The sequence below is a fragment of the Talpa europaea genome (assembly GCF_964194135.1).
Source record: "Talpa europaea genome assembly, chromosome: 7".
NCBI lineage: Eukaryota > Metazoa > Chordata > Mammalia > Eulipotyphla > Talpidae > Talpa > Talpa europaea.
In genome coordinates, this window is record NC_140074.1 from 136,459,438 (window position 1) to 136,475,179 (window position 15,742).

A 15,742-nucleotide genomic window follows, 5' to 3' on the forward strand; every position below is an offset into this window, starting at 1 on the left:
CCCCGGGGCGCCATGTCCCCCCTCCCAGAGCGCGAGGCCCCCCCAGGACCCCGCCCCGGGCCCCAGGCGGGCAGACAACTGACTGGTGAGGGCGTTGCCAGTTTATTGCTGCGGCCTGGGCCGGCCCGTCCCGCTCCCCGCCGCCCGTCACAGGCCCTCTGGCTGCTGCGAGGCGTGTCTGGGGGGACCGGCCATGGGGCTCCAGCGGCGTGAGCGCGGCTCCTTCCCTGCCGGGCACCTAGAAGTCCAGGAGCTGGGGGGAGGGACACTCAGGCACCGGCGTGGCCACCCAGAAGGCCTCCCCCACCCCCCCAGTTCCACCACCTACCAGCTGCGGCAGCACCTTCTCCAGGTGGTCCACGTCCACTCGGGCCAGGTCCTCCGCCTGGGCCTGCCGGACACTGCGCACGGCCGCCTCTGCGGGACACAGGGGTGGGAGGGGCGGGCGGGTGGGCAGGGACCCCACCCGGGGAGATCAGGCCTGGGGGTGGGTGGGCGTCTGCAGGGGCCTGGGGGCTCACCCACCACGAAGATCTTCAGCAGCTCCGCCGAGAGCCGCAGCGCATCCCCACTGACTGCAAAGGGTGGCTGGTTGGGGGGCTGCCTCCCACCCCTGGCACCCCGCAGCCTCCCACGGGTGCCCTCGCACCTCGGGTCTTGTCATCCTTGAAATGCAGGCACAGCAGCTTGCTGACCAGGTCCTGCAGGTGCGGGGGCTGGCTTCAGTGCTTCAAGTGGGGACGGCAGGAGGGGGACGGGATTCTTTTTGGGGTTCTGGGAAGCCTCCCACTGGCAACCTCCAGAGGTGCACGCCCCTGCCGCAGCCAGAAGGCCCTCGTGCCTCCGGCGAGCCCCTGCCCAGGTCTGTCCAGCAGGCCTGGGCCAGGCCCTCAGGCCCTCCCTGCAGCGGGCGTCTGCGGGGCGCCCTGGCCAGCGCGGGGTGGCGCCGCCCTGCAGGGGGCTGGGGGGCTCAGGAGACCAGCCCGGGACACGAAGCACGAGGAGCATGGAGAGGTGCCCCCAGAGCCAAGTGGGGGCGGCAGGGCAGCTGGAGTCGCCAGGCAGGCCTCCGGGAGGGCGCAAGCCGGCCACCGGGCGGCCAGGTGAGGGCGCTGGGCCGCGCGGAGCGAGAGGGGCCCGGAGCGGGTCTGTGGAGGCTGCAGGGGCGGGCGGCGAGAGCCCGGCCGGGACCTTGCCCGTGGCCAGCAGTGGCCCCCCCGCCCGCGCGCGTGGCGCCCCCGGCGGGCCCCTCTTGCTGCCGCCCGGGAGGCCCGAAGGGGCGGGAGAGTCGGGTGCCCGGACGGCGCCCCGGGGTGCCCCCGCCGGTGCAGCCGCTGCGACCCCGCCGCGCCCCCGGCAGGCCCGCTCTGGCCGGAGCCTCGGGGCCGCGCCTCTGCGCCACGTCTGGGGGGGCGCCGCCCGCGGGGCGGGCCCCCGCCCCCCTCTCCCTCCCGGGCCGCGGGCGCCTTCTGGGCAGGGCGGGCGCGCGCCCCGGGAGACGCGCCCAGGAGGCCGCGGGCCCCTGCCAGGCCCTCCCGAGGGCCCCACCCGGGCGCCGCCCCGACCCCGCGGACGGCCGCCCCCGCCCCGGGCGCCCCGGCCTCCGCGCCTCCCCGGGGCCCCCCCCGCGGCGCCCCGCGGGCCCCTCCACCTTGCGGAAGCCCGCGCCGGCGGCCTCCATCGCGCGGTCCCGGCGCGGCTTTCCGGGCCCCGCCCCGCGCCCCGCCCGCCGCGCCTCTAGCCAATGGGTCCGGAGCGCGCGCCCCGCGCCCCGCCCACCGCGCCTGCGTCCAGCGGTCCCCGGGTCCGCGGCCGCGCCCTCCCCTTCACGCTCATTGGCCCGCGCGAGCGCCCCTCCGCAAAGCCTCCTGGGAGTTGTAGTCTCCGCCGGCGCCTTCCCGGCGCGCCCTGCTCTTCCTGGATACCGAGGCGCCGGGCGGCCGGTCGAGCGGGCGCGGGGCCGGCGCGGGGACCGTGCACCCGGGGGCGCGAGGCGCCTGGCCGCCCGGCCGGAGCCCTCTCCTCGCCCCCTCCCGCCCGCGGGCCCCTCTTCCGCGGGGCCCCCGCGCCCCAGCCCGAGCTGCCCGAGTGCGCGCCGAGGCCGGCGGGCGCGCGGCCGGCGCCCCGCAGCCCCGGGACATGGAGGCGCTCGGGCGCGCCTACGCCCGCCTGTGCCGGGAGAGCGGGGCCGAGCCCCAGGAGGCCGTCCTGCAGCGGCTGCGCGAGCTGCCCGCGGGCCGGCTGGACCTGGCCGCGCACAGCCTGACGCGGGACACGTGCCGGGCGCTGGGCGCGCTGCTGCAGAGCGAGGCGCCGCTCACCGAGCTGGTCCTGAGCGACTGCATGCTGGGCGAGGAAGGTGGGCGCCGGGCAGGGCGGCTGCTGCGCGCCAGCCGGTCCCCGGGGCCGCCACCCCGCTCCCGGGGAGGTCCGCCCCTCTGCCGCAGCGCAGGCCGGCAGGCTCCCTTCTCGGGCCTGGCGGCGGGGGGCAGTTTCCCCTTGCAACCACGAGGCCCTTGGGCCCCCGGTTTAGGAGGTGCTGGAGACAGCATGAAACCCGGGGTGGGGGGGCAGCCAGCCTGCAGTGACCCCTCCCCCTTCCAGGGGCCACCCTGCTGCTCCAGGGGCTGTGTGCCAACTCTGTCGTGCGGTGTCTGGACCTGAAGGTGAGCGCCGCTGCCCAGGCCTTCGCCGCTGCCCCTGGTCTGACTGGAGGGGGACCAGGAGCACCCCACTCCCTGGCCAAGGCTTGGAGGTTTCTGAGGCCTCCGATGCAGACAAGAGGGGGTGGTGAGCTTTGGAGGCACTGGACCTCCGGGCTGCCCTCTGACGCTCACGCGGGTGAGGGGCAGGGTTCCACTGCATTCACTGAGGCCAGCTGCAGGGGCTGCAGGCCCTGGGGGTCACCATGCCTGAGAGGCGCACTTCTGTCCCAGCTTGCAGCCCGCTGCCTGGCCGGGCCCTTTGGGGTGTCAGCGACCAGGGGCCATGGGGAGTGACTCCAGGCTCTTGCTGCCCTAGGGCAATAACCTGCGGGCGGTGGGGACGGAGGCCCTGGCAGCGCTTCTCCGGCAGAACAAGTCCATCCAGAGGTGAGGCATGCCCCGCTCTGCCCCCTCCTCCCAAAGCCTGGGCCCCTGGGAGCCCCTCACATCTCCCCTCTGCAGCCTCACCCTGGAGTGGAACAGCCTGGGCGCCTGGGAGGATGCCTTTGCCACCTTCTGCGGGGCTCTGGCAGCCAACAGTACCCTGCAGCAGCTTGATCTCCGCAACAACCAGATCAGCCACGCGGGCGCTGCGGAGCTGGCCCTGGCCCTGCCCAGGAACACCAGCCTGCAGCAGCTGGGTAGGCCATGCCCGAGGGTGCCGGGGGGCCTGCAGCAGCTGGGTAGGCCGCGCCCAAGGGTGCTGGGGGCCTCGCTCAAGGCCCACTGTGACGACGCTCCTCCTCCAGACCTGCGCTGGAACAACATCGGCCTCCTGGGGGGCCGGGCCCTGGTGAACTGTCTCCCGGGAAACAAGACCCTGAGGAGGCTGGAGTTGGCTGGGAACAGCATCCCTGGCGACGTCCTCAGAGCCGTGGGTACGGGCGCAAAGGCTGCCAGCTGCTGTGGAGCAGTCGCCTGGGAAGGCGTGGCCTGGGTGGCACGGCGGCCCTCAAGCCCAGCCCTGGTGGGCACTCGGCCCCTGGACCCGCTGGCAAGTCGCCGTCAGTCACCCAGGGGGCTGGCCCAGTGTGAGTGGGGTACCCGGCCCACAGCGCCCGTCCCCTCCCCCCAGTGTCGGCAGTCCCTAAGGCTGCAACAGGGCCCAACCCCTTTGCCCGCGGACGGGCGGCAGGGGGCTGTGCCGCCCGGGCCCTCCTGGGGTCCCCCTCCGGCGGTGTGCACCTGCCCCGCCTCCCTTCTCGGGTCTTTGGCGGCCTTCACCTGCTGAGGCATCTCTGAGGCGCAGCCAGGTGCCCGGGCACGGCGTTCCTCACAACACATCCGGCCGCTCCTCTACCCCGTGCCCACCTCTCCCTTGCTGCCCCCGCCGAAGCCTTGCACCCCCCCCTCCCCCCCGTGCCTGGGGCATGTCGGGGGTGGGGGGGCGGGGAGATGCCGCCTCACCAGGCCCCTCCTGCAGAGCAAGCCATGGGCCACAGCCAGGCGCAGCAGAGCGCCCTGAGGGAGAGCCAGGCCCGCAGGCGCGTGCTCAGCGAAGAGGTGCGGCACCTGCGGGAAGAGAAGTCCAAGCAGGTGGGCGCAGTGGACGCCGGCCCCGTGCCCGGTCTTGTCCTCGCTCGAGGCCTGAGTGCTTCTGGGCAGCCCTGGGCGGTGGGCTCCCAGGCCGGCCTCCCTGGAGCCTCTGGGACGTCCTGCACCTGCCCCCCGGGCGGGCAGACTGGGCTCTTGACGGGCTGGCTCTGCCCCCAGTTCCTGGACTTGATGGGGACGATCGACAAGCAGCGGGAAGAGATGGCCCGGAGCAGCCGGTGAGCGCAGCCCGGTCCGGCCTCAGACAGCTGCGTGCGCGGTGGGCGGGGAAGCGCTGGGGCAGGAGGCACCGGCTCCTCTGGCCCAGAGCCTGGCCAGCTGGAGAAGCCAGTGGGGCCTGGGGTGGCTCCTGGGACCGTCCTCTGCCTGTAGGGTGTCTGCGTCGCGGGTGGGGCAGCTCCAGGAAGCCCTGGCCGAGAGACACTCCGTCATCAGCGCCCTGAAGGCCAAGTATGGGGGCAGCGGCCGGGGGCACCTTCGATGGGGGGGGGGGGGGTGGCGTCAGCACCAAAGCAGCGGCGGTCACCCCGCAAGGCCTCCTGCAAGGGGTGAGCGCGGGTGGGCAACACCGGGCAGGAGGCAGGGCGGGGGGCAGAGGCGAGCGGCTCCTGCCTGTCAGGCTGCAGATGGCCGAGGCCGCCCTAGCTCTGTCTGAGCAGAAGGTCGAGGACCTGGGGCAGCGCCTGGCCTCCGCCGAGCAAGAGCAGCGGAGCCTGGCGCAGAAGCGGGAGAAGGAGCACAGGCTGGAGCAGCAGGTGGGCCGAGGGCCGGGTGGTAGGCGGGGCCTCGCCAAGCAGCAGGTGACAGGTGCTCTTACCTGTGCTCTCCAGGAGGCTGCAGAACGGGAGTCCAAGCTCCTGAGAGACTTGTCAGCCGCCAGCGAGAAGAACCTGCTGCTGCGGAGTCAGGTATGACTGGGGGGCCCAGGGCCGGGCGGCTAGCGGAGATGCTGCAGCTTCCTGCCCGCGGCGCCTGCAGGTGGATGACCTGGAGCGGAAGGGGAAGGCCCAGCAGGAGCAGCTGTTCCTGGCCAGGCAGGAGCTGACCCACACGGTGGCCGAGCTGAAGATGCGTGCTGTCCAGGCAGAGGGTGGGCATGCCGGGCCGCCTGGGGGGTTGGCAGGGGGTGCGGGCCAGGGACCCCTGGTGCCAGCGCTCCCCTGGATTTGCAGAGCGCCTGGAGATGGAGAAGCAGAGGTCCCGGCAGGCCCTGGAGGACGCAGAGCGCCTGCGTGCCAAGGAGGTGCCCTGAGTGTGTGTTGCCCCCACCCCGGGCCGTGGGCTCCTTGGAGGGCTCCCCCACTCTGGGGTCCCAGGTGCTGCTTCTCCCGGGGGGCACCAGCCTCCCTTCCTGCGATGCCGCTCAGGCAGCCCCTCCTCAGCAGGAACAGGGTCCCCAAGACTCACCTGCCTCCTGGGCTGGGGGATCCTGGGAGGGGACTGCTGGAGGGCCAGCTGCCAGCCTCGCCCCCCCCCCCGCCCCCCACAGGTGGAGCACCTGACGCGCCACCTGGAGGACAGTGAGAGGGCCGCGCAGGAGAGGGTGCAGAGGCTGGAGAACACGAGGCTGGCCCTGGAGGAGGTGAGGCCCTGCCTGCCTGCGGGGTGGGCCTGGCCGCCCTGGGGCCAGAGTAGGGGCAGGTGGGCGGGCGGTTCGGCAGGGCTCTCTGTGGCACAGGAGCTGAGCAGGGCCCGGGCAGGGGCTCTCTGTGAGCGCGGCCAGGTGGAGGAGGAGCTCATCAAGGCCAAGAACCAGGTCCGCCTGGAGGAGGTGAGCCGAGCCCGCCAGCAAGGGAACCGCAGGTCGCCAGGCGCGAGGGGTCAGCCCGGAGCCGGGGGGCGGGGGTGGGAGTTGCTGGGTGTGGGGTGTGGACGCCTGTCTCCCTGAAGCCACGGCCATCCGGCCCCGGCTCAGCCCAGGACCCTGCGGCCAGAGGGGCGCAGGACCTCCTTGCAGTGGGGCCTCTGGCTGCCCGGCGTGGGCGGCTCGCCCCGTCCTCGCGCCCCTGAGCCTAGGCCGGCTGCGCTCACCTGCCGCTCCGCCCCGCAGCAGCAGCGCCAGGCGCACCTGGAGGAGAAGCTGCGGCTGCTGGGGCGGGCCCGGGACGAGGCCCAGAGCGCCTGCCTGCAGCAGCAGCAGACGGTGGCCGACGCCCAGGCGCGGGCCGGCCAGCTGGGCCTGCAGGTGGAGGGCCTGAGGCGGCGCGTGGAGGAGCTGCAGCAGGTAGGGGGGCTCCGGGGCGGGCGGGGCGCCCCGGCGCCCCCCCCCCCCGCCCTCACCCGCCCGCCCCGCCCGGCAGGAGCTGAGCGGCCAGGAGCAGGAGCGGCTGGCGGCCGTGGCCCGCGCGCGCGCGGAGATGCAGGGGCAGGTCGGCCGCCTGCAGGCCGAGCTGGCGGCGCGGGAGGCGCTGCGGGAGAAGGCGGGCGCGCTGGAGCGCCGGCTGAAAGGTGCCGCCCGCTCGCGCCGGGGGCGCTGGGGGGCCCGGGGGGCCGCGCCCCTCACTGAGCGCCCCCCGCAGCGCTCGCCAGCGACCACCGGGAGGCGCTGCTGGACCGGGACGGCGAGATCGCGGCCCTGCGCGAGGAGCTGCGGCTGCGGGAGGCCGCGGCGGCGCGCGCGCGGGAGGAGGAGGCGCTGCGCGCCCGCGCCCTGCAGAGCGCGGTGCTGGCCTACGTGCGGGGCGCCCCGCCGCGGGCGCTGGGCCCCCAGAAGTGACGCCCCCCCCCGCCCCGAGCCGCCTCGCGGCCGCGTCAAATACACGCTTTGCACCTGTACACGCGCTGCGCTCGCGCCTCTCTCCGCCGGCGCTGGGGGCGCGCGCCGGGGGGCGGGGGGCGGGACCGCCGGGCGGGGGGGGGGCGCGCGCCGGGGGGCGGGGCGGGGCCGCGGGGGCGGGGCTGCCGGGGGCGGGACCGCCGGGCCGGCGGGGGGGGGCTCGGGCCGGGGGCGGGGCGGGGGGCGCGGCCGGGGCGGGGGGCGCGGGCCGCGGGGGCGGGGCGGCCGGGCGGGGCGCGCCCCCTCCCCGCCCGCTCTCCGCCGGCGCTGGGGGCGCGCGCCGGGGGGCGGGGGGCGGGACCGCCGGGCGGGGTGGGGGGCGCGGGCCGGGGGCGGGGCGGCCGGGCGGGGGGCGGGACCGCCGGGCGGGGGGGGCGCGCGCCGGGGGGCGGGGCGGGGCTGCCGGGGGGCGGGACCTCCGGGCCGGCGGGGGGCCTGGGGGCGGGGCGGCCGGGCGGGGCGCGCCCCCTCCCCGCCCGCCGCCCTAGGGCGCCCGCCGGCCGGAGCCCCCCCGCGCGGGGCGCCGCCGGCTCCCGGAGGGGCGGGCGCGCGGGGGGCGGGCGCGCCCCCCGCCCCGCGGCGCTCGGCCGTCTCCGCGCGGGCTCGGCGGCGCTCGGCGGTCTCCGGCGCGGCTCGGCGCGGCTCGGCGCGGCCGGGGCGCGGGCATTTCTCCGCAGCTCGCTGGCGGCCGCGCCGCCCGGCCGCGCCCATGCAGGCCATCAAGTGCGTGGTGGTCGGCGACGGGTGAGTGCGCGCCCCGGGGGCCGGGGGGCGGGGGCGGGGGCGGGGGCGCGGCCCCGGCTCCGGCCCGGGCCCACCTGCCGCCGCCGCCGCCCCGCGGGGTCCGGCCCCCCCGCCCGGGCTCGGTCCTGCGCCGGCGGCCGGGGCGCGGGGCGCGGGGCGCGGGCCGGGCCGGGCCGGGCCGCAGCAACGGGCGCGCTGTCTGCCCGCAGCGCCGTGGGCAAGACCTGCCTGCTCATCAGCTACACGACCAACGCCTTCCCCGGCGAGTACATCCCCACCGTGTGAGCGCGCGGCGGCCGGGGCGCGCGGGGGGCGGCCGGGGCGCGCGGGGGTCCGCCCGGCCCGGCCCGGCCCGGCCCCGCCAACCCGCCCTGCCCGCAGGTTCGACAACTACTCCGCCAACGTGATGGTGGACGGGAAGCCGGTCAACCTGGGGCTCTGGGACACCGCCGGGCAGGAGGACTACGACCGCCTGCGCCCCTTGTCTTACCCCCAAACCGTAGGTGCGGGCGGCCGGGGGGCGGGGGGCCGGGCCGCCCCGCGCCCCTGACGCGCGCCCCTCCCCAGGACGTCTTCCTGATCTGCTTCTCCCTGGTGAGCCCCGCCTCCTTTGAGAACGTCCGCGCCAAGGTAGGAGGGTGCTGTCCCCGCGGGCTGGCCGGGGGTGGAGGCCGCGCCCGAGCCCCCCCAGCCTGTCCTGTCTGGGGTGCCAGGGCTTGCCGAGGGCCGGCCCGTTGGCGCCGACCCAAGGCCCCTGGAGCCCTTCGGCAGACCCCATGGGTGTCTTGGTGCCTGGCCTGTCCCTGCGGGGGGGGGGGGGGGGGGGGGCAGCCTCAGGACGGTGTGCGGGGAGCCCCGTGCCGGGCGGGCTCAGGGAGCGGCCCCCAGTCCCCACCGGCCACCCCAAGAGCCAGCCTGTCCCCACAGTGGTACCCAGAGGTGCGGCACCACTGCCCGCACACGCCCATCCTCCTGGTGGGCACCAAGCTGGACCTCCGCGACGACAAGGACACCATCGAGCGGCTGCGGGACAAGAAGCTGGCCCCCATCACCTACCCCCAGGGGCTGGCCATGGCCCGGGAGATCGGTGCGTGGGGGCGCAGGGGGCACTCCCGCCCTAGCAGCGCAGCCCCCACCTCTGACCTCGCCCCCTGCCTCCCCAGGCTCCGTCAAGTACCTGGAGTGCTCGGCCCTGACTCAGCGGGGCCTCAAGACGGTGTTCGACGAGGCCATCCGGGCCGTGCTCTGCCCACCGCCCGTGAGGAAGCCGGGCAAGAAGTGCACCGTCTTCTAGGGGAGAGGCCGCCGCCGCCTGGGGCGCCCGAGGAGGGAGCATGGGGCTCTGGGGTTCTGGGGTTGGGGGTCCTGTCTGTGGCCTCTTGTCCCACCCCGTGGGAGGCCAGGGGGAGCAGGGTCTCCCTCAGGCCACGGGGGCCAGCCCAGGGCAGCCCCCAGCTGGGCCTCCCTGAGGGGGCCCCTCTTGTTTTGTACAATAAACTTCCTCCGCCAAGGTCTCCTCCTGGCTCATCCATGCCCACGCGCACGCCCATGCGCACGGGGGCGGGGGGGGGGACCTAAACCCTGCCCCGAGGAGGGCGGCCCAGCCTGACCCCATCCTGGGCAACTGGGGCTTGCAGCAGCGCGCTGAGCCCACCCAGCGCATTGTGGGAACACGTGCTGGGTGCCCGCCCAACGGTCGGGGCCTCTGGAGGCGGGGTCTGGCCCTGCCCTCCCCCACCTGCCAGGGCCTAGGTGGCCCAGCTTTGGAGACATCAGCAAGAGGGGGCTTCTGGGCCCAGGGAGAGGGGTTGGGAGGCCAGGCTTGGTGGGGCCAGCAAGGTCAGTGCCACCTGGCACAGCTGGTGGGGGAAGCGGGTCAGCTGCTGGGGGGCCCAGAGCCACGGCCCGGCCTGCAGCGGGTGCTCCCCGAGCCGCCCCGGCCATCCAGTGAAGTCACGTTGTGGGGTGGGGCCGCACGGACAAGCACCCCCGCCGCTCTGACCACGCTGGACGGTGCTGCCCAGGCTGCAGCCTGAGGGGCTGGGGGCTCGGTGGCGACTGCTTGTGCGGCCGACAAGCACAGGTCTGATGCAGCGAGCCGGACCCTCGGCCACCCACAGCCTCATGCCTTCCGCACGCCCCGCGTCCCCCTGGGTCTGGTGGAGGTCAGGGGCTGCCCACCAGCCCCACGCCAGAACTGCACACAGAGCCTTTCAAAACGGAGGCTGCTGGACAGAGTGAGAGCCGCTGGGTCCCGCCACCAGCCCCCCTGGGAGCTGGTCCTCTGCCAGGCCCTGCAGCCCCCTGGCCGGAGCTGCCAGCTGGACGTGAGCCAAACCAGGCCTCCCCCTTGGACGGCGCCTGCACCCCATGTCCCCGGCCACTTCCTGGCAGCTTTGGAATCGATGCACAAGAGAACCATGTTTATTAGGGGAGCGAGGACAGGCTTGGCGTGGGGGGCAGGGACTCAGGTGGCCAGGAAGCCCCCGTCCACTGGCACTGTGGAGCCCGTGGTCATGCTGCTCCGGTCACTGAGCAGGAACAGGATGGTGTCCACCACGTTCTCCATCTCTGGCGGGCGGGGCAGGCGCGGATGAAGGCGCTACTGCCCCGTCTCCATCTGGCCCCACCCCGCCCGCAGGCTCCCCACTCACCTGCAAACCTGCCCAGCGGGATGCGGTCCAGCATGCACTTGGCCTTCTGGGGGTGGCTCCAGTTGGCCTGGCCCATGGGAGTCATGACCACGGTGGGGTTGACGGCGTTCACGCGGATCTGCGCACAGGGACAGGCTGGGCGTGGTGGCGGGCGCCGGCTGGGGCTGGGGGGGTGGCCGCGTCTTACCTTGTGCGGCCCGAGTTCCAGCGCCATCACCTTGGTGAGCATGTCCAGGCCGCCCTTGGAGGAGCCTGAGGGGGACCGGGGCGTGAGCCTGAGGGGGGCAGCTGGGGCGTGGGCGGGCACGGCCGGGGCCACTCACAGTAGACGCTGTGGTTGGTCAGCGCGCGCTGCGAGGCCTGGCTGGAGACATTCACGATGGCACCGGGGGCACCCCGGGCGATCAGGCCCCGGGCCACGATCTGCAGGGCAGAGTGAGCATGAGGTGGGGGCCTGTGACCCAAAGGGCCTCACCCGGGACCCCAGCTCACCTGGGACACCTGGATGACGGCTCGCAGGTTCACCTCAAAGGACCTGAGATGGACGGACAGGTGCTGGGCTGGGCCTGGGTGCTGCGCAGGGCTCCCCGCCCTCCCTGCCCCACTCACGAGTCGAAGGCCTCCTTGGTGACCTCCAGGAAGGGCTGCAGCAGCGCCACGGCCGCGTTGTTCACCAGCAGGTCCACGGGGCCCACGCCGCCCAGCGCCCGCTCCGTGGCCTCCCAGTCGCCCAGGTCCACGCAGATGGGCTCCACGCCCGGGCACTGCAGGGGTGGGGCAGCTAGCAGGGCGCCCGCCCACCGAAGGGCACGCCGGCCTCTGCCGCCGTGGGGAGCCGGCGGGGCGGGGAGGGCAGCGGCCGGGAGGGCCGCAGCGCCCGGGCGTCGGGCCAAGCCGGGCTGGGCGGGCGGAGTCGGGCCGCCTCCCCGTCCACTTCCTGCGGCGCCGGCGCCCGCGGGCTGCGAGGCCCCCCGCCCCCCCCTCCTTCCAAGCCCAGAGGGCGTCGGGGGCCGCCGGCGGGGGCTGCGCCCGGGAGGGGTGCGGGGGGCCCGGGTTACCTCGAGGACCAGCGCGTCCAGGTCGGCGCGCGTCCGGCTCACGGCCACCACCTGCGCCCCCGCCGCGTGCAGCGCCCGCACCGCGCAGCGCCCGATGCCTGCGGGGCGCGGGGCGCGGGGCTCAGTGCGGCGCCCCCGCCCGGGCTCGGCCCCGCGCGCCCCGCCCCGCGGCCGCCCCACCTTTGCCCGCCCCGGTGACCAGCGCGCGGCGGCCCGCGAGCCCCAGCTCCATGGCGCGTCCGGCTGCTCGCGGCGGGCCCGACTGCGCGCGCGGCGCGGGGCCCGGGAGGGCGCGGGGGCGGCCGGGGCGGGGCCGGCCGGGGCGGGACCCGGCGCGGGGCGATTGGCCGGGGCGCGGGCGCGGCCGGGGCGGGGCGGGGCGGGGCGGCCGCCGGGAGGGACCGCGGGCGCCCGCGGGCAGCCGAGCGCTCGGCCGACCCTCCTCGCTCCGGCCCGGGAGGGGCCTCGGCCGGGACCGCGGCCCTTTCCCGCCTTGCCCGCGAGCGGCCCCCACCCGCGGGGCACGGGGCTGCGCCCCAGGGCCTCGTCAGGCCGCCCAGGGCGCGTTGGACCCCAGCGACCCCGGCTGCCCTCGGGCCACCGCCCTTGAAACACCAGCAGGGACGGGGTGGGGGGCGGGGGCGGGGGGTCGCCCAGAGGGGCAGGTTCCAGCGTTGCAGGGGGTCGGGTGGGCGAATGTGGGACCCACAGCCCCACCGCCGGGTGGCCAGCAGCAGGTCCAGGGGGTTGCCGCCGGGTCCCTGGACTTTGGGCCCAGAGAGGCGGCCAGGCTGCCGGGGAGGGCGGCCCGGGCCACAGCAGGAGGCAGGGAGGCCTCCCTGCGCCGGGGCCTCTGTGGCTCAGCCCACCGCTGGCGCCCGCAGCCGAGCCCCACTCCGCGCAGACCCCCCAGCCTGTCCTCCCGCAGCGCTTTGGTGGCTCCGCTGGCCCCAGGAGGTTGTCCTGTCCTCCCTGACCCGTGAGCCTGGGGGGGCCGGCTGGACTGACCAGGGCAGTGGGCGCTGGCTCTGGGGGGCCCTGCTGACCGGCCAGAGTGCCCCAACCCCCTCCACCCCACCCCACCAGGTTCCCCCGTCCGGCTGCAGTGGCCCTTGCTCCCAGCCCCCTTGCTCGGGGCGGCCACCGCACCAGCAGGGCTGACTGGCCCCCTCGGCCTCACATCGCAGTGCCCCAGGGGAGCCCGGGTGCCCGCGCTGCCCGGCCTGGGCTGAGGTGGGCTTCCGCAGGGGCTGGGCAGCGCTGGGCTGTGGCCCCTTCCCCAGGGCGCAGTCCCCTCCCGGTGGTCTTGTGGAGGAGGTGTGGGGGCCAGGGTTGGATGCCTAGGGAGGGCGAGCCCGCCCCCCAGCCGGGACTCAGCTAGGGCGGCCCCTACCCACCCTGGCCCAGGCCTGCCACGTGCCCTGCACCCCCTCCACCCCCCCCCGCCTGACCCCCAGGCGTGCCCGATGCAGGGCCGCGGTGCCCCCCACGTGGCTGTCCTGGGGAGAGTCTGGGCGGGGGAGCCTCAGGGCCTCGGCTGCTAGGGAGGTGGCGGGGCGCCCAGACTAGAGAAACGTGACCCCAGCGCCCCCTCCCCGCCCCGCCGCGCCCTGGAGCCTCGCGGGCACTGTTCCGGGAGAACACCTCCTTTTATTAGACAGGGCCCCCGCGGGCCACAGGCTTCAAGTGTGGGGGGGCTCTGGATGGGGGGGTAAGACCAGGCCGCTGGGGCACGGCCTAGGAGGCCAGGTAGCCGCTGTCCACCATGACGCCCGAGCCGGTCGTGGAGGCGCTGCAGTCGCTGAGCAGGAAGAGGATGCTGTTGACCACGTCCTCCACCTCTGCGGCGGCGAAGGGGGCGTCAGAGGCAGCGGCCCGCGGGCCCCCCCGCGCCCACCCTCCCCGAGCCGCGCTGACCAGCAAACTTGCGCAGCGGGTGGCGCTCCTTCAGCTTCCGGGTGATCTCCTCGTCCGCCGTGACGCGCTTCCCCATGGCCGTCAGCACCACTGTGGGGTGCACAGAATTCACCCGAATCTGGGCCAAGAGGCGAGAGGCGGCCTCAGCCCCGACCTCCCGCGCCCGCTGGGTCCGCCTCTGGGCTGCCCCTGCCCCCGCTGCCCCTCACACGCCCCACCTTGTGCGGCCCCAGCTCCAGGGCCATGGCTTTGGTCAGCATGGTCATGGCGCCCTTGGTGGAGCCTGTGGGGAGGGCAGCACTGAGGACCTCCTCTGGGCACTGCCCGGCCTGGGGGCCCGGCTGCGCGGGGAACGGGCGAGGGCCAGACAGAAGGACTCACTGTAGACGCTGAGGCTGGGGAAGGGCACGTGGGACACCATGCTGGACACGTTGACGATGGAGCCCGGCACCCCGCGGTCCACCATGCTGCGGGCCACGATCTAGAAGCCAAGGGGGTGCGTGGTCCCACCACCCCCAGGCTGACCCCGAGCCCCCTCCCCGGCTCACCTGAGACACCTGGAAGGCAGAACGCACGTTCACACTGAATGACCTGGGGCAGACAGTGGGTGGGCCCGGTCACCCCGGCTCCAGGCCCTTACCCCTGTCCAGCTGCACCTGCCCCCCCGCCGCCCACCTGTCGAAGGCCTCCTTGGTGACCTCCAGGAAGGGCTGCAGCAGCGCCACGGCCGCGTTGTTCACCAGCAGGTCCACGGGGCCCACGCCGCCCAGCGCCCGCTCCGTGGCCTCCCAGTCGCCCAGGTCCACGCAGATGGGCTCCACGCCCGGGCACTGCGGGAGGCCCGGGCGGTGATGGACACGCCACAGGCCCTGAGGGCTGGGGCGCAGGCGTGGGGTGGGCAGCCTCACCTCTTGGGAGAGGCTGACCAGGTCGGCGCTGGTGCGGGTGGCGGCCACCACCCTGGCTCCCGAGGCTTGCAGCGCCTTCACGGTCTCCCGGCCAATCCCTGTGGGCGGCACCGGGCAGGTGTGGCCCAACGGGGCTGGGGTGCTTCTGGGGTGCCGGCTGGCCAGGGGCCTGAGCCCGGGCTCGGGGTCCCCCACACTCCTTCCTCCCGGCCTTGACTGGACCCTGCCCGTCAGCCTGGCCTGAGTCTGGGGCAGCCTAAGGGAGGGTGGTCTGGTGGCGGCCAGGCAGGGGCTAGTGCCCCGTCCACAGAGCTGCAGCCCGCCTCCGCCCCCCACACACCCACCTTTGCCTGCCCCGGTCACCAGGGCCCGCAGGCCGCTGAAGTTCAGCTGCATGGTGCGGCTCCTCCTCCGGCAGGCAGGGCGCGCACGGGGTTTTGTAGGCCTGGCCAGGGAAGGCCAGGGGTGTGGCGGAGGGGGGAGCCCCCCCCCCATGGTGGCAGGAGCAGCTCCTACTTCCTCCTTCCCAGAAACCTGCTCCAGGCGGCACTGCCCTCACCCAAAGGTGCCCGCGGAAGCGCCGGCCTGGGTTTGGAGAGATGGACACCCCTGCTGTGGCAGCGCAGGCGGGTGTGGGACATCAGGGTTTTCTTCTTATGGGGACAGAGCGGTCCCCTCTGTGGTTTCCCCTGGAGAAACCACGTTCCGCCTCATTTGGGGGCTCGCCCGAGGGGCCGGGCAGCGGCGCTCTGGCCGACAGCTCCCTTGCACGCAGGGGCTGCCCTGCACCGGGCTCCGCGGGCTGCGGCGGGCACACAGGCTGGCCTGCAGCTGGCCCGCAGGCTCGGGACTAGCGCCCCCGGTCCTGGTCCAGGAAGTGAGAGGCTGCCCGGCCCCCTGGGCCTCGCCGGGCCTCAGTCCGGGGCCCCTCTGGCCTCCGAGGCTTCCCCACCTGCACTAAAGCAACCTGCCGCAGGTGTGGCTCCGCGCAGGCGCACCGCCATCCCCGGGCCCGGGCGTGGAGGGCGCACAGCTGTGCCTGCTCTGGGGGTGCACCTGGGGCCGTGGGCAGCGGGTTCTGACATCACGTCCACTGCGAGAGAGCCCGGGGTGTCCCCAGTACCCTTGGTCTTGGCGGCAGGACTCAAGAGCCGTGTCCCTGTGTGGGCGAGAGGAGCGGGGCAGCCCCTCAACCCCGATGGGGCCGCGGGTCCCCTGGCCAGGCCTCAGGAAGGGGGTTCCTATAGGAAGGGGGTTCCAGGCACCTCAGAGGTGCCTGGACTCTGGAGGACCCCGTGGGACCCCGCCCTGGGCCGGGGACAGGACGCATGGCGCAGCCTCCACCCACCCACCTCTTTCCCCCCGGACGTCCTTGGGGTGCTCTGCCGAAGACCGGCCTCGGCAATCTGGGTGTCAGGGGGTCCTG

General features: G+C 75.4%; 5 protein-coding genes across 9 annotated transcripts; 2 read left to right on the plus strand and 3 right to left on the minus strand.

The window, feature by feature from the left end:
* Positions 1-86: 86 nt before the first annotated feature.
* On the minus strand, positions 87-1,709 carry CENPX (centromere protein X). 2 transcript variants are annotated; one of them, XM_084238377.1, is made up of 5 exons: positions 1,652-1,704; positions 650-701; positions 522-575; positions 329-417; positions 87-253 (listed from the first exon to the last, which is right to left on the minus strand). In XM_084238377.1, the coding sequence occupies exons 1-5, from the start codon at positions 1,679-1,681 to the stop codon at positions 239-241; spliced, it is 240 nt and encodes a 79-aa protein (XP_084094503.1). In that variant the 5' UTR covers positions 1,682-1,704; the 3' UTR covers positions 87-238. The 2 variants fall into 2 exon arrangements, with proteins under 2 accessions (XP_084094503.1, XP_084094504.1); XM_084238378.1 differs by lacking the exon at positions 522-575 and having other exon boundaries at positions 1,652-1,709.
* A 430-nt stretch (positions 1,710-2,139) lies between these two features.
* LRRC45 (leucine rich repeat containing 45) lies at positions 2,140-6,975 on the plus strand (the record flags this gene model as incomplete). The annotated part of the gene is made up of 17 exons (XM_084238381.1): positions 2,140-2,359; positions 2,605-2,666; positions 3,022-3,092; positions 3,168-3,346; positions 3,455-3,583; positions 4,129-4,241; positions 4,419-4,477; positions 4,632-4,709; positions 4,879-5,014; positions 5,090-5,167; positions 5,238-5,349; positions 5,432-5,502; positions 5,749-5,841; positions 5,938-6,030; positions 6,310-6,483; positions 6,560-6,707; positions 6,779-6,975. 17 exons carry the CDS (start codon positions 2,140-2,142, stop codon positions 6,973-6,975), a joined length of 2,013 nt encoding a protein of 670 aa, XP_084094507.1.
* Positions 6,976-7,744: 769 nt separating this feature from the next.
* RAC3 (Rac family small GTPase 3) lies at positions 7,745-9,148 on the plus strand (the record flags this gene model as incomplete). The annotated part of the gene is made up of 6 exons (XM_084238371.1): positions 7,745-7,779; positions 7,989-8,060; positions 8,161-8,278; positions 8,347-8,409; positions 8,707-8,866; positions 8,943-9,148. 6 exons carry the CDS (start codon positions 7,745-7,747, stop codon positions 9,071-9,073), a joined length of 579 nt encoding a protein of 192 aa, XP_084094497.1. The 3' UTR covers positions 9,074-9,148.
* A 978-nt stretch (positions 9,149-10,126) lies between these two features.
* Positions 10,127-11,764, minus strand: DCXR (dicarbonyl and L-xylulose reductase). 4 transcript variants are annotated; one of them, XM_084238357.1, is made up of 8 exons: positions 11,672-11,764; positions 11,492-11,589; positions 11,043-11,197; positions 10,926-10,968; positions 10,757-10,856; positions 10,621-10,685; positions 10,434-10,551; positions 10,127-10,350 (listed from the first exon to the last, which is right to left on the minus strand). In XM_084238357.1, exons 1-8 carry the CDS (start codon positions 11,721-11,723, stop codon positions 10,247-10,249), a joined length of 735 nt encoding a protein of 244 aa, XP_084094483.1. In that variant the 5' UTR covers positions 11,724-11,764; the 3' UTR covers positions 10,127-10,246. The 4 variants fall into 4 exon arrangements, 3 of the variants coding, with proteins under 3 accessions (XP_084094483.1, XP_084094482.1, XP_084094481.1); XM_084238356.1 differs by having other exon boundaries at positions 11,043-11,589; XM_084238355.1 differs by having other exon boundaries at positions 10,434-10,685; positions 11,043-11,589.
* Positions 11,765-13,228: 1,464 nt separating this feature from the next.
* Positions 13,229-14,712, minus strand: LOC311174176 (carbonyl reductase [NADPH] 2; the record flags this gene model as incomplete). The annotated part of the gene is made up of 8 exons (XM_084238370.1): positions 13,229-13,332; positions 13,409-13,526; positions 13,627-13,691; positions 13,790-13,889; positions 13,957-13,999; positions 14,084-14,238; positions 14,317-14,414; positions 14,661-14,712. The coding sequence occupies 8 exons, from the start codon at positions 14,710-14,712 to the stop codon at positions 13,229-13,231; spliced, it is 735 nt and encodes a 244-aa protein (XP_084094496.1).
* Between the last annotated feature and the right edge of the window lie 1,030 nt (positions 14,713-15,742).

Excerpts from the sequence above, each read along its gene's own strand:
- CENPX (XM_084238377.1), bottom strand. The coding sequence starts at position 1,681 with ATGGAGGCCGCCGGCGCGGGCTTCCGCAAG. Across the intron at positions 702-1,651 it reads CCGGCGCGGGCTTCCGCAAG|GACCTGGTCAGCAAGCTGCT; the intron begins GTGGAGGGGCCC and ends CCGCACCTGCAG. Across the intron at positions 576-649 it reads CAAGGATGACAAGACCCGAG|TCAGTGGGGATGCGCTGCGG; the intron begins GTGCGAGGGCAC and ends CACCCTTTGCAG.
- DCXR (XM_084238355.1), bottom strand. The coding sequence starts at position 11,723 with ATGGAGCTGGGGCTCGCGGGCCGCCGCGCGCTGGTCACCGGGGCGGGC. Across the intron at positions 11,590-11,671 it reads GGTCACCGGGGCGGGCAAAG|GCATCGGGCGCTGCGCGGTG; the intron begins GTGGGGCGGCCG and ends CGCGCCCCGCAG. Across the intron at positions 10,969-11,042 it reads ACCAAGGAGGCCTTCGACTC|GTCCTTTGAGGTGAACCTGC; the intron begins GTGAGTGGGGCA and ends CGTCCATCTCAG.